Here is a 14,490-nt window from a genome sequence, read left to right as displayed (position 1 = left end):
ACTTTGCAATATGGTGTGTGAAAGGGGAATGCAAGGAGGGGCAAATATGGGACGAGTTATCAATGATTTGATTACTCCAACTGCCTTAAAATTAGTTTTTATATAAATCTTTAATCTTAATTTTCACAACATTCAACTACCTGGCATTGCATTTGAACGAAATCGGTCAGGATGTAACAGGAATTCTACCAAAGTAACAAATCCAAATTATTTCACATTTTTACCTTGACCTTTTTTTTTCGTTTTTCTCCACCTTTATTTATTCGGGCAGAGTTGGAAATTATGAACTAAGAAAATATATATTCTTTTCATCCTAAACTCCTACCAAAGGCCATTTAAGATGAAAACTGAAGCTGTATTTAAAAAGAGAATTAGACTTGCTTTATCAATCAATGCATCCGGGACTGCATGGCTGACTAGCGAGGCTCTGGCGTCTGGACTCACAGGCAGTAAAATCTTATGTGGGGTCGTATTGGCCGTCCACTTATATTTTTGATTGTCTCTTCGTCCATCTTATCTTACAACCATTCATCCTCATCTTCGCGATTAACCAAACTAGAATAAAATAGAAGTAAAATAAGCGAAATCAATAAGTCATTGTGGCAGAAAAATTTATTGACCACAAGTATAATTTCATGACGTTTTATTGACATCTTGACCTATTATTTTACTTCTTTACTTTTTCTTGACCGGTAAGCATCCTGTTTAATATTTTAACCTATCGCAACAATGCTCTGGAAAATACACTTGGCGTTCTGTGGAGAGATTTATACTTCAAGAACTGAACGGACCCGAGGCTCCAGTGAATTCGTGGCAGTGATGAATTCAAGGGGTGGTCCGGTGGAAGGGGAAAATCCCCTCTGGAAATATACCCCCCAAAATGAATAACATGGTAGAATATTCGGACATTAGTTAAGAAATTTGGCAACCATGTACACTATGGACGTCATTTATTTACTTTAATTTGATTTTAATTTGATTTTAAAATTGTGGAGCGTCAGCACTTAGGCTATTTTGCTCCCGTCAGATTATACGGGGGCCAGCCCCTTATCATTACAAAGAACAACTCTATCGTTGCATAATTAAAAATCTTAAAATGTTCTGACTTCTGTTAAAAGCTGAGGCTGTAAACGGGCACTCAGCACACATAAGGACAACAGGACAATACAAACAAAATTATACTGGCCAACGGGCCAGTCGCCAGAGCCTCGTTAGTCTTCAGTCCAGGTTGTACTAACGTGGAAGTGAGGTTGACATTTGGGTGTACTACGTGGAGGTGAGGTTGACATTTGTGTGTACTACGTGGAAGGTCACCCCTTACACCCCATTATTTACTTTAAAATAGAGCAAACGTTCTGGCTTTTTAGTAATCGTAAACAGTGATTCAGTCCTCTTTGTAATTAAAAGTCAAAATAATGAATTTAATTTAAATTATCGTTCATCACTGAAACTCACCAAGGGTAAGGTAAAGTAACGAATTTCAACTTCTCTGCAGATATTTTAACGGTTAGTCAGTCCACAGTCTTCTGTGAAATAGAGGTGACGTGCATGTGTAGTTTTATCGAAATTTACACTTATTTCAATTTAGTTACATGTCAGAGGTACGGGGCAATTTGAAAATATTATACTGAACGCAACTCCAACTGACGGCTGACCTTGAAGGCTATTTCTGTCCCCCAATCATTTTCGGGGGCGTGTTGTCCGATGGGTGTCAACAAATTCAGTAGCGAATTAAAAGCTGAGGGGATCACATCGCTCTCCCGAAGCTACGTTGCCAAGCGAACTTCCGTTTTTGCCAGTTGTCTTTATATGACCGTGTGTCCGCCTGCATTCCGACCTGTGGGTTGTCCTTCCGGAAACTTCGTCTTTCAGGACCGCGTGTGCAGTTGTACACTTCGCAACATCTTATTTGACCGCCTCGAAAGAATTCTAAGTCCCGAAATCGTAAACTTAGCAACATTGCACTTCAGCTCCAGGTGAGAGTAGCCAACTTTGAGTAGGTCCTTCCACTAGACGATAAACGCTGCGGTGATAGGTTTTCAATTTAACACTTTCCATGAACTTAGAAACTATAAACCGCTATTATAATACATAATCAAACAGAAATAATAAATTGGAAAAAGAACCTTGAAGGATATTAACAGTTCTGCTTGCTCGACTTGAAATTTGGGCGGTTTGAAACACTGAATAGAGTATTTCTCCACCTGGAGGAAATTGCCATCAAGTTTGTGCAGAAAGAAGCAAATTTGTGAGGAGTTTATGCGACATTTTATTTACAATACCTTGCATAATATCGAACAGTTCTCAAAAACATATATTTTACACGACTTGTCGAGAAAATGTGCTTGAAACACAGGAAGGTGGAAGTCTTCATAAACGTCAATATGTTTTTAAGGGAATAACGTCATTAAGTTAACGTAGAGCAGTTGGTTATGCGCTGTTATCCTTTTTTTTTCATCAAGCTTGAAAGATCGCGGGTTCAAATCCCACCCTCTCCTCTTTCTTTTTTTTTGTTTTTTTTTTGTTTGCTGAGCAGATACCGTTGATATTAGAATATTTAAAAAATGAATCCGATGCACACTTGAGGGACGTCCCTTCTGCGCATATTTCCCCTTAGAAATTGCAGATTTCCAGGATTTAAAGTTAAAACTTTTCTTTTTAGTTATTGTTCATTTGTTGTGTCAACACACACATCATGATTAATTCACAAATCACATATATGAATTCAGGATGCAAAATGTAATGTTATTTAAGTTATGTATTGTTTGTTCTTTACTGACACCTAAAATATTGATTATTTGATTTCGATATACTAAAAAAAGATATACAGTTATGTTAAGTAGTGATGTAGTGCAGTATTGTAACGAAGGAGAGCGTTTAATGAGTTCAAATTGCTAAGATTGGTAATTTTATGTCCGTTCCTTCGTAACGACTGTTGTCAATTCCCTCATCACCATCTTAGCATGCGTCTAAAACTAATAGTAAATCGCTTATTAACATAAATAAATTGTTATGGCGACCAAGGCCGATTAGATAAGAAACTACTAATAAGTATTTATATAGTGAGTGACAAACAAAAAATTCAAAACCTCATAATGATCGTTAATTCCTCACTGCTTTGTATCTAAAATGTTTGTCTTCTTTGAACATAAAGTACGAGTATCAGATATAACAAACTTTCCCCACTAACTTTGCAATATTCGATACCACCATTACAGACTTAGCTCTATGTAACTTAATTCTGTGCATTCCACGTGGCATGTGACTTCCGCCTAACATCGAAACAAGTTTCTCTTACTAAACTGCTCACAAAAAGTTTTGCATCACCAACAAAAACTGTATTCCTGGGAAGAAAATAAACATACAATTGCTCAATCAGTACAAGAAAGAACAAAACGTGGAAAGCATGAAAAAGAACATTCACACTAATCCAAAAAAAAATAAAAAATAACACACTGCTGAAGTAGCAAAGGGAAACAAATGGCACAAAAATGCTATCTGCCTATTTGTTATTTGTTATGTCAGACAGGATGTTTACCACCTGGTATGTCCCCCCTCGAGCTGCAAAGAGGTCTTCAACACGCCGGGGCATGCTCGCAATGAGATGATCAAGGTCATCCTGTGGTAAACTATCCCATTCCTCCTGTGCTGCCGAAAGAAGCTCACGTGGAGAGTCTGGGAGCACAGGACGGTGTGCCATTGCATTCCTCAACATGGCCCAAGCATGCTCGATACAATTCATGTCTGGGCTTCCTGGCGGCCAGGGCATTCTGTTAATTTGTGCCTGCTGCAGATAATCTTGCACCACCCCTGCACGATGTGGCCGGGCATTATCATCCATGAACACAAGAGTTGGACCAATGTTCCGACGGTATGGTTCCACAGTTGTTTGTAGGATGTCTCTGATGTAACGCGGTCCTGTCAGTGTCCCTTGAATTGCAATTGGGGGAGTTCGGCGGCCGTGCATAATCCCTGCCCAAACCATAATGCCACCTCCTTGGAATGAATGAACAGGTTGCACATGACGAAGTCTCTCCCGCGGTCCTACACCTCTCCACACTCTCACACGTCTCGAATCAGGCCTCAGACAAAGCCTACATTCATCTGTAAAGAGTACACACGACCAATCTGCAGGTCCCCAATGCACATGTTCGCGTGCCCACACCAAACGATCACGCTGTTGGTTTGCACTTAGAGGTTGCCGACGCATGGGTCTTCGGCAACGTACGCCTCTTGCTCACAGTCTATTGCGAACAGTCTGGGTCGAAACACGTACGCCAGAGGCTTGTTGGAGGTCATTTCGCAGCTCATTTGCGGTCCTGGTATTGTGCCGCAGGGCTGTGATTCCTAGCAAACGGTCCTGGGCTGGTGTTGTTACCCGTGGTCGACCTGAACGGTGGCGATCTGCTACTGTCCCACCGTCTGTGTACCTTCTCCATGTTCTGCTGACATTGCTCTGTGCGATTCCCATCGTCGTGGCTACCGCCCGCTGTGACATCCCACTCTGCACGAAGGCGATAACCCTTGCCCGATCGAACTGCGATATTGTACGCCTGGGCATGTCTACAACGCACCTTCACTACTTGAGTCGCTTTACGGAAGTGGGAGATATAGCCTTGACCATTACCACCCACAATACTGAGATGTTCGAACACACAAATATGCTCAGCTGGTCGTGGCTGTCGTCTGAAGAGCGAGTTATGCGGGGTTGAATGGGTATCTTGCGCAGCACAGTGTGCTTTCTCACAGCTGGCCCAGTTGGAAAGGTTGCGATTGTTCTTTCTATCATTTCTTGGGTGATGCAAAACTTGTTGTGAGCAGTTTATTTCCTTTCACCTCGTGAAATACAGAGACCAATGTTAACTTCTCAGCGTGGTGGATAAACTTTACACCCAACGATATACTCATGAAAAAAATCCTGCCTAGGTGGAGAATCAAACCTACGACCTCCCTCGTAAGAATCAAGCACGCTACCTCTTCTCCAGGTAGCTCATGTTAAAATTTGCTACCAGTTTGAAGAAACCAATTCACACATAATGTCATATCTATAATTTCCTCATGGCAATTTTCATGAGGAAACGAATTCAGATAAAATCGATAAAACGCTGAAAGGGAAAAATGATGAACATATCTATTGGCATTTTGTCATATTTTATAAATTGTGTAAAAATCCCGTGTTTTGAACAAGCAATCGTTTAGTTACGAAGTATTTTGTTGTTTGTTTAAAGAAGGAACAGGAGAGCGAAAAGGAGTCATTTGAACCAGACCCCGTTTGACAAGAAACTTCAGCTTTTTTCCAAAGACTATATGAAAAGAAAGAGGAACGTATGAATATAAAATATGTGTAAAATTAAAACAATGGAAACATTGAAAGATAATACTAACGAACTTCAAACTATGAAAAACATATTTTCGTGGTGGAAAACTCCAAGTCATTTTCGAAATATGAACTTGATTTTGTTCTTTATTATGAAGTGGAGATATGGGACGATACGATCCCTCAGCAAGAAAATTTTAAGTAAGCTACCTCCAACTTTTTCAATGGTCATAATTACTAATTAAGGTCCGGAAGTTGATGAAAAATTAACTTTTTTTTTTCTGGCCCTTAAAAACAATGCTAGGCCCTTCATGGGCTGTTGCGCGACGGATTATTAAACCTGATATCATGTCTGTTTCCGTTCAGTTAGAGTCGGAAAACACTTTCTATTTTACATTTTTTTTTGCATTTTTAGGCGTTTTTTGGCTTTTAGTTTATTTGTCAGTATTTTTAACAGTTTTTTTTTGCATTTTTACTTATTTTTGAGGTTTATTTTTCTCCTCCCCTGTTGTTTCGTGCATTTTAAATGCATTTACTAGTAAAACATACATATTTAGATTTCTTGACATGGTCCTTTTAGTAAATTCACCATGAATCGAAAATACGCTCAATTGAAAAGTATAATATTATTCTTAACTGAAATGTTTGGCAATGGATTAAAATACTTTGTGTGAAGATTTACTTTGAGGCTCTTTTTCTGGACACTATTATTGCTTTAATCTGTAGTTTTCAAGTAAAATTAGTCACAATATTAAATGCAATTTCACTCTGGTATACGCGAAGGAGAACTGTATTTTGGGATGCTGGCCGACTACAGTATCACAGAAGGCCCACTCTGAAAGGAGATGAATTGGTTGATTTGGTGTTTTAAGTCAACTTTATACATAGTAAGGCTAATCGGGACTAGACCTACAGTTTAAAGTGGAATCCGAACCGAGTTCATAAAATAACGTGAACCGTGTGGTGTAGGGGGAGCGTTTGCTTATGGAATGGAAGGTCATGGGTTCAAACCTACTTCTTTGCAAAATCTTTTTCGGGAAGTAAACGGCTTTGGACAAGAATGCTTATCTAGGTTTCTTGGATATTTCCGTTGATATTAATGCAATTTATGTCCAGCATTTCCGGATGCAGAAAGTTGACATGTAAGTTCTTAATATGTGTTAACTTATAACAGCTGAATGAAAGGAAAAGTATTTCCTAAAATCCTACCAATCACTGAAAGATTAAAAACATTAGTAGAAGCATTACTTGAGGCATGCACAGTGGCGACGATTATGGAGTGTGGAGGGGCAGTTGCCCCGCACTATGCTAAACCATATCTCCCAAGGGAAAGTAAACTGTCCTTGTCCCCCCCTCCGGACCCCTAGTTTTGGCACCTTACCGCATCAGTTTTGAAACCCAATTGTCACCACTGAGTATGCATCGCATAAGTATTTACAGTAATATCATATAATCTTATATTACGTTATTACAGCACTTCGTACTCGGTAAATAAAAAGGAAAAAATAATAAGGAAAGGGTGGGATTTGAACCTACGATGTTTCGATCTTGACGAAAACAGTTAAAAAAACGAAAGTGCTGTCATCTAACCAACTACTCCAGGAAATTGCTAACAGAAAGCTCAGTAAAGCACGTTGATCTCAGTTGAAGCAACATTGTGCCGGAGTTTCGAACCATTTTTCGCCAAGAACCAAGGAAAAGACACACTTTACAGAATCGTTTGGTGTTGTGCAAGGTATCTTTACTAAACATTTCGCATAAAATCATCATAAATTTGCCTTCTTGCATTCAAATGTGACCGCAATTATTTCCAGGTGGATGAGAACCTGTTCAGTGTTTCACAATGCACATACATTTTCCTATTTTCAAATTCAGAACTAAGAATCTTGAAATATTTTCAACATTCGTATTTCTACTTAACATTGTTTTGTCTACTCATATATTTTATTACTGCTTTAGGGTATCTTTACTTTATAGAATGTAAAAGAATGAAAAAAAAATCACGAGCGTTTTCATTCAGGAAGAAGAAATGTTGCAAAGTTGGCTACTCTTAGTTGGCTCTGAAGCGCTATGCTGCCAAATTTACGAATTCCGGAATTTGAAATTTTTCAGGGCGGTCAAATAAGATGTTGCGAAGTGTACCACTAACCACCGCTGATTTCTGGTGCTGACAATACCGTTGCCAGAGAAGACCCTTTCTCGTTTTACGGTACGTTTGGCAACATGTGGTGTACCCAACGCTCATTTGTTTCGTCCCGCGAACAACGTTCGATACCTTGTGACTCGATAATGCCCGATCTCAGTCGAAGAAAATTCAACTGATCTCTGATTCGCTGTTTCCCAGCCGCCAGTTGAAGTTGCGTTCAGTATAGTATATTTAAATAGTGTTTTAATTTCGTGCCTACGACATTCACCGGTAAGTTTGACAACCCCCCACCCCCACCCTTGGAGGAAAATGGCTGGATTCAACACTGATTCTGGGTCCCACAGTATTTGTTGGGAACTACTTGTGCCTTTTTCCTTATAAGAAAACGAAATGTTCAAATAATTACATGGGACTGTTAACTATATACGACTGATTGAATTAGGTTTCTACGCCGCTTTTCTGTTACTTTTGGCTAGTCTTTACTATGAGGATGAGGATGATATGATGAAATTGATGAACGGACACTTACGAACATCGGCGTTGCCAGGATTAATCATCTAGGGGTGCTGATGGGGTGTGGAATGAAATTTAGGGGGTGTGATGTTCTAACTAAAGAAAACACGAAACAACGCATGGAACCTCAATTATATCAATACCAATAAATTCTTAGTAGGTTTCTATGACAATATGCCAATGAAACTGAAGATTTGATTTGTACTTTTATGTAGTATCGCTTTTCTGCCACTTTTGGCTAATCGCAACGATGAAGGGGCTCAATTTTTGCGGATCAACTATGTACCTACCGTCTCTCTTAAGCCCGTAACGTCGGCATTGTCTGCGCGAAAAACAATTTGTTTACTGAGAGAAATAGCACGATTTTCGTATGGACCGAGTGCGCACTACCATCATATTGGAGCAATAACATTGGTATATAAGTAGTTGTCAAAATATGCCTTCTACCGCAACCCTGATTTTTCGACCCCTCAGAAAATCGCATCGAAACCTCAAAATCTCATTTTCTCTCCACGTTCCGCGCCTCATTTATTGCGCTGACGATGTTTCACGGCGCAGAAAAGCCGTGATGAGTAAATTCACTTTCTCATCCTTGAAGGATGAATGCACCTTATCGTAATTTTCCAAGTCCGGGACCAAATGTTTATATATCGTGACCTTTGTAAACCTCTCGCGAACGATGTGCCACACACACACACACACACACACACATATGCGCGTGTATGCCTCTCATTATTTTTTCCGTATTGTGTGACGCAAAACAAACAAATAATAATTATTGTTTTTTTTTTTTAGGAATCCCTGGCCCCTATATAACCTCGCCAGGGTGCGCGACGGCGGCGAAATCATCACCAATTTGGATTTGTACTCCGAATGTTGTCAAAAATTCAATCAACGTTGTTCGTTCTCAATGCTAGAATCTTACATAGATTATTCTCTAAAACGAAAATCGATAATCCTATGCAAAGCCCCCAAGGCATTCAGGCAATTTCTAATGTTCGCGTGGATAGCGACGCTCGGTAAAAAACTTTTCCCGTCCCTGTGGAGAAATTGTGTTTTATCGCTCAATGTAATATTTTCATCACGGACCAAACTATTTTACGAACCGACCCAGAAGCATTTGCGCGAATTCGAAATTACCGAATGTCATTCGATAGTTGTTTTTGGAAAAATTGAAATCAATTTTCGATTCGTTGAGAGCATCAACTCAAACGTTAACTATCATCCCGGAGCTTGCACAGCGAGAAATAATTTGTTTCGTCCGAGGTGAAATTATTGTTTTCACGTAACGTGCAAAATATATATTGCAAAGCATTTCCAAAAAACTGACATCATACAATAATGCAATTTTGAAAACAACGACAGGTGTGTTTGAACGTTCATCGTGGCTTCGAAACCTTACTCATTTTTTTTTGTTCCGTGCCCGCATATTGGAGCGATTCACAAGCTGCATTGCTGCACGTGGAAATTTTTATGGAATCACAAGCACGAAACAAGTGGATGCTTTGTTTTCAGGCATGGTTGAGTTTTGTGCTGGGGGTCGCCTGTTTCACATACTACACACCCTGACGGGACGTGGAATAGAGAGGTCGAGGAAAAATGATCGACAATACATGCATGGGTGGAACTGTCAACGCCCGTTCATTGTTATTTGTCCCCCACAGGATATTGTGTGCATCACAAAAGTCTTTTGTTGAAAAAAAAAAAAGTATAGCATTGTTCGTTTGTACCACATGCATGGGTGAATCGGTCAAGGGGGTTCATTGGTAGGATATTGTGTTTTAACCAAAGGGGGTCGAGTGGGTGGGGTTCCTATATAACACACCAAGTTTCTCCTTTTGTACATCATTATCATAGTGAACGTCAATCGTGGCAGTTCAGTATTCTTAATTGTGTGTCTGACAGTATACATATATATCATCGTGGAAGTTTTAGTGAGCTACAAGTTTTTTTTGAAGTCTGTCTCTCTCTTAAAAGGTGAACGTCAATCGTGGCAGTTCAGTATTCTTAATTGTTTGTCTGGCAGTATACATATATATCATCGTGGAAGTTTTTAGTGAACTAGAAGTTTTTATTTTGAAGTCTCTCTATCTCTCTTAAAAGGTAAGTTCTTTTTTTCATGATATATTTATTTTGTTTTGCGTCTGACACACACACATATTCAGAGGAGTCATAAAAATTGACACACACCTCCTACAACAGTGCACACACTGTTCGCGTCTAATATATATATGTACTTGTGGAAGGAAAAATGTCTAGCATTTTTTTTATCTATTTTTTTTCCTTCTGTTTCAGTGCGCTTTCCCCTACCACCACCATCACCACAATCCCCCCCAAAAATTTCTCTGTATATATATAAATAACAGAGGAAAAAATGGAACCGCAACCAGGTCCCTCCGGTCTTTGCGGGAAAGTGGCATGTCGCAACTGCGGAAAATTAATTTCGAAACCTAACATTGCTAGGCATTTGAAAAAATGTCGTCTACCGGAACATGATGTCGTAGTCCCGCCGGCAAAAAAATCTCGCCTTCATGCGCATGAAGGCGGTGCTTTGAATAAAAGTGCACGCATCATGATATATAAATCTGGAAGCGACGAAAAGTGTGACTCGAGCACCTTCCTCGACAATGTGAAATCTCTGGTAGTAGATCAATTACGTGATTGCCTCGTCAATGTTGCAATTAAAATTCATCTCGTCTTGACCCTGCTGTATGAGAAAGTTGTCTCCTCCAAGACAACTACTTTCAACTTTTACGTAGGGTGTGAAGGCTTACACGATGACAATAACGAGGATCTGGAGGAAATTGTGACACGGTTATTCGACCACTTAGGAGAAAAACAAGAAGCGTTTGAAGGTAGAGGGAGCGGGTGGAGTCTTTGCGGTGAGAATCACACGTTAGAACTTCGAGTATGTAACTTCAAACCGTTACGCAGCGATCAAAAACAAAAACAAAAGAAAAGAATGTTGCACGAGACATTAAAAAAAAAAAGCCGTGTTGAACATACAAAGTAATGATCAGAAGAGTTTCCTATGGTCTGTCATCGCCGCATTACACCCAGCTAATAATAATGACCCCCAACGTCTGTCCAATTACAGACGATACGAGAGGAAATACAAGAATGTCATGAGAGGAATTTCCTATCCTGTGCCTCTGAATAAGATCAATCAATTTGAAAAAAACTATAGAGAGAAAAAAGGAGAAGATATCAATATTTCTGTGTTCGGGGTTGACGATTGCGACAACATTCGTGTGTTAAGACCTGCTAGAAGCCAGAATAATGTAATTCGACTCTTGCTTGTAGATGGCCGTTACAGTTTGATACGGAATTTCTCACGATTAGTAGGAAGACAGATGAGCAAGGATCACGATAAGATCGAAATTTGCGATCGATGCTTGAGAATTTTTCGCGTGGGAAAGAAGATGAAAGAACAGCACAAGTGTTTTGGCTCCGTGAATGCAGAACCCGAAGATGTCATGCCGGAACCCGGAACCAAGATGAAATTTCAGAAACACCAGGCTCTTCTCCACCATCCCGCTGTCCTTTATGCCGACTTTGAAAGCTTCCAAGTTCCCATGACGTCTTGCAACCCTGATCCCTCTACCTCAAGCACGATACAAATTTTTCACCACGAGCCTTGTAGTTTCTCCATCTACGGAGAAAAATTGAATGATGTCATCTTGTATTGCGGACCCGATGCGGCAAAACATTTTGTTAAGAAGATAGCGGAATGCGCGAGAGAACTTGCACCCAGCCTGAAAGGTTCTCACGTTTCTCCACCTGCTCTCACGACGGAACAACAGCAGAGACATGACGCGGCGACAAGATGCGCGGAGTGTAACCAGGCTTTCACCCCCGAAAATCACAAAGTCGTACACCATGACCACCAGAATGGATTATTCCTGAGCACGATCTGTAATTCGTGCAATCTCAAGATTAAGGAGTCGTACTTCGTTGCCGTGTTTCTTCACTACACGGAGAAGTACGACACGCATCTGTTCGTCAAAGAGCTCTACAACATAACTTCTCGAATCAGCATCATCCCTAGAACGAGCGAGAAGTATATTGCTGTAAGGGTGTGGATCCCTCTCCAGGCTGGAGGAAGTGTGGAAGTGCGAATCCTAGACTCTTACAATTTCCTATCGTCCAGCCTGGCCACCCTTGCAGCTCAACTTGGCGACGAAGATCTTGTGGCCACCAAGCAAATGTGTTTTTCGGGGACAGATGAGAATTTGAATCTGTTGCGTCGCAAGGGCGTCTACCCCTACGAGTACGTCAACGATTTCGACAAATTTGACGAGACGGAACTTCCACCCCGGGAGGCATTTTATTCTCATCTCACGGAGGACGTCTGTTCCGAAGAGGACTACGAACACGCTCGTAGTGTGTGGACGGCCTTCAATTGCCAAACTTTTCGTGATTATCACGATCTCTATCTCAAATTGGACGTGACTCTCCTCATGGACATTTTCGAATCGTTTCGCAAGAGATGCATCTCGATCTACAAGTTGGATCCTGCGTATTTCTTCACCACGCCGGGATTGACTTGGGAATCGATGATGAAATACACCAACGTGGAAATGGGGCTCATCGCGGAGAAGGAACAGTATGCCTTCATGGAGAGTGCGATACGCGGTGGCATCGTCCAATGTCCTCGACGCCATGCTCAGGCAAACAATCCTCATACGCCTGGTTACGATGCATCGAAGCCCAACACCTACATCGTCTACTGGGATGTCAACAACCTGTACGTCCACTCCATGTCCCAGTGTCTTCCCATCAGCGACTACGCGTGGATGACCGAAGAGGAACTCTCCTGCGAGGATTTTCTCAACTGGAGCGAAGATAACGAATGGGGCTGTTTCTTGGAAGTGGATCTCGATTATCCCGAAACGCTTCACGAGAAACATCACGGATTGGCCCTGGCCCCTACCAAAGAGAAGCCACCTGGAGGATCATCGGAGCCAAAACTAATACTAAGCATGGAGAACAAGCGGAATTACGTTCTGCACTACCGACTCCTCCAATTTTACATAAGTCATGGTTTGCAGCTGAAGAAAGTTCATAGAGGATTGAAGTTCCGACAGAGTAGGTGGCTCGAACCCTACATAGCCGAGAACACGCAACGCAGAGCGCAATCGACATCGCCTGCAGACAAGGATCTGTACAAACTGTTTAACAACGCCATCTACGGCAAGACGATGGAAAACGTTCGTAATTACATCGACGCAACGTTGGTCACGGACGAAAAGAAATTTGAGAAGATCGTCGCGTCCCCCTACTTCAAAAACTTCACCATTTTCGACGAGAATCTAGTATTCGTCGAGAAGAACAAGAAGCAAGTGATGCTCAACAAGCCGATTGCCATAGGTGCTACCGTCCTTGAACTATCAAAATTGCACATGTACCAATCGTACTACGATCAGTTTCAACCTTTTTATGGAGATAACATCCAAATATGTTACATTGACACGGATAGCTTCATTTTTCTAATCCAAAACACACCAAGCCTCGAACATGATCTGACTAAGATGAAGCATCTTTTTGATTTTAGCAACTTACCATCAGGCCATCACTTGCATTCGACAGAAAACAAAATGACCATAGGAAAGTTCAAAGACGAAGCGGCTGGTAATTACATCAGCGAATTTGCGGGGCTTCGTGCCAAAATGTACTGTGTAAAGATTGCAGAAGAAAAAGAGATCAAGAAAGCGAAAGGGGTAGGAAAAATAAGTACCAGCAAATTTAGCATGCAAGACTACAAGGAATGCCTTTTTCATGGTAAAAGGCAACTTAGCACCGATCATCGCATTGCAAGTAAATTGCATGATTTGTACACGACGCGCGTAACAAAGGTTGCATTGGATGCCAGAGACAATAAGCTACGCGTTCTCGAGTGTGAAATTCACACGAGAGAGTGGGGCCACTGCAATGGAAGCGATAAATGTGAGGTGTGTTAACTGTAACCCCATAGCCATGAAGTCTGCTGTGTCTTTTGCCATTCTTCAAAAACAGTCGGAGGAAAAGAATGAAAGGGGGAGCCCTCGGGCGATGAAAAGTTGCAAGTTGTTATTATGTCGTTAAGCCCGCTCCAAACACGAGGCTCATTAAATTCAACTCTTACTTTACTTTTTTTCTTCTTCATCGTGATTTAATGACATAATTACATGTTCGAGAGTCTTTTGAATTGCATCGCCGCAGATAAAATCTTCTCTTTTTCTTTTCTTTTTATTCACACGGTGCTCTTTCCCATGCGTCTGCTTCCGGGATTCTTCTCGGACTACAAGGAGATCATGTGGAAGGGAGGACTGAGGATCACGTTTCGAAGAGCGGCCAACGACAACGACGCACTGATGCGATACGCTACTTTGGGTCCGGACGGTATCACGCCGATAGCCAACACTTTACCCGAAGCGGCCAAGTGCGTCATCCGGAGCATGGAATTGAGAATGCCGGTGGTGGAATACGAAACGAACTACGCCCTCAAGTACAAAGCCGAGATCTTGAAGAGTCC

General features: G+C 41.2%; 1 protein-coding gene across 1 annotated transcript; it reads right to left on the bottom strand.

Annotated features, from left to right (window-relative positions):
- Positions 1 to 4,237: 4,237 nt before the first annotated feature.
- LOC145982192 (uncharacterized) lies at positions 4,238 to 4,561 on the bottom strand. Its single transcript, XM_083115759.1, has one exon. It carries the CDS (start codon positions 4,559 to 4,561, stop codon positions 4,238 to 4,240), a length of 324 nt encoding a protein of 107 aa, XP_082971885.1.
- Between the last annotated feature and the right edge of the window lie 9,929 nt (positions 4,562 to 14,490).

Source organism: Lepisma saccharinum, chromosome 2 (assembly GCF_977018435.1).
Source record: "Lepisma saccharinum chromosome 2, izLepSacc3.1, whole genome shotgun sequence".
Classification (NCBI taxonomy): Eukaryota; Metazoa; Arthropoda; class Insecta; order Zygentoma; family Lepismatidae; genus Lepisma; species Lepisma saccharinum.
This window is presented reverse-complemented; position numbering and strand designations above follow the sequence as displayed.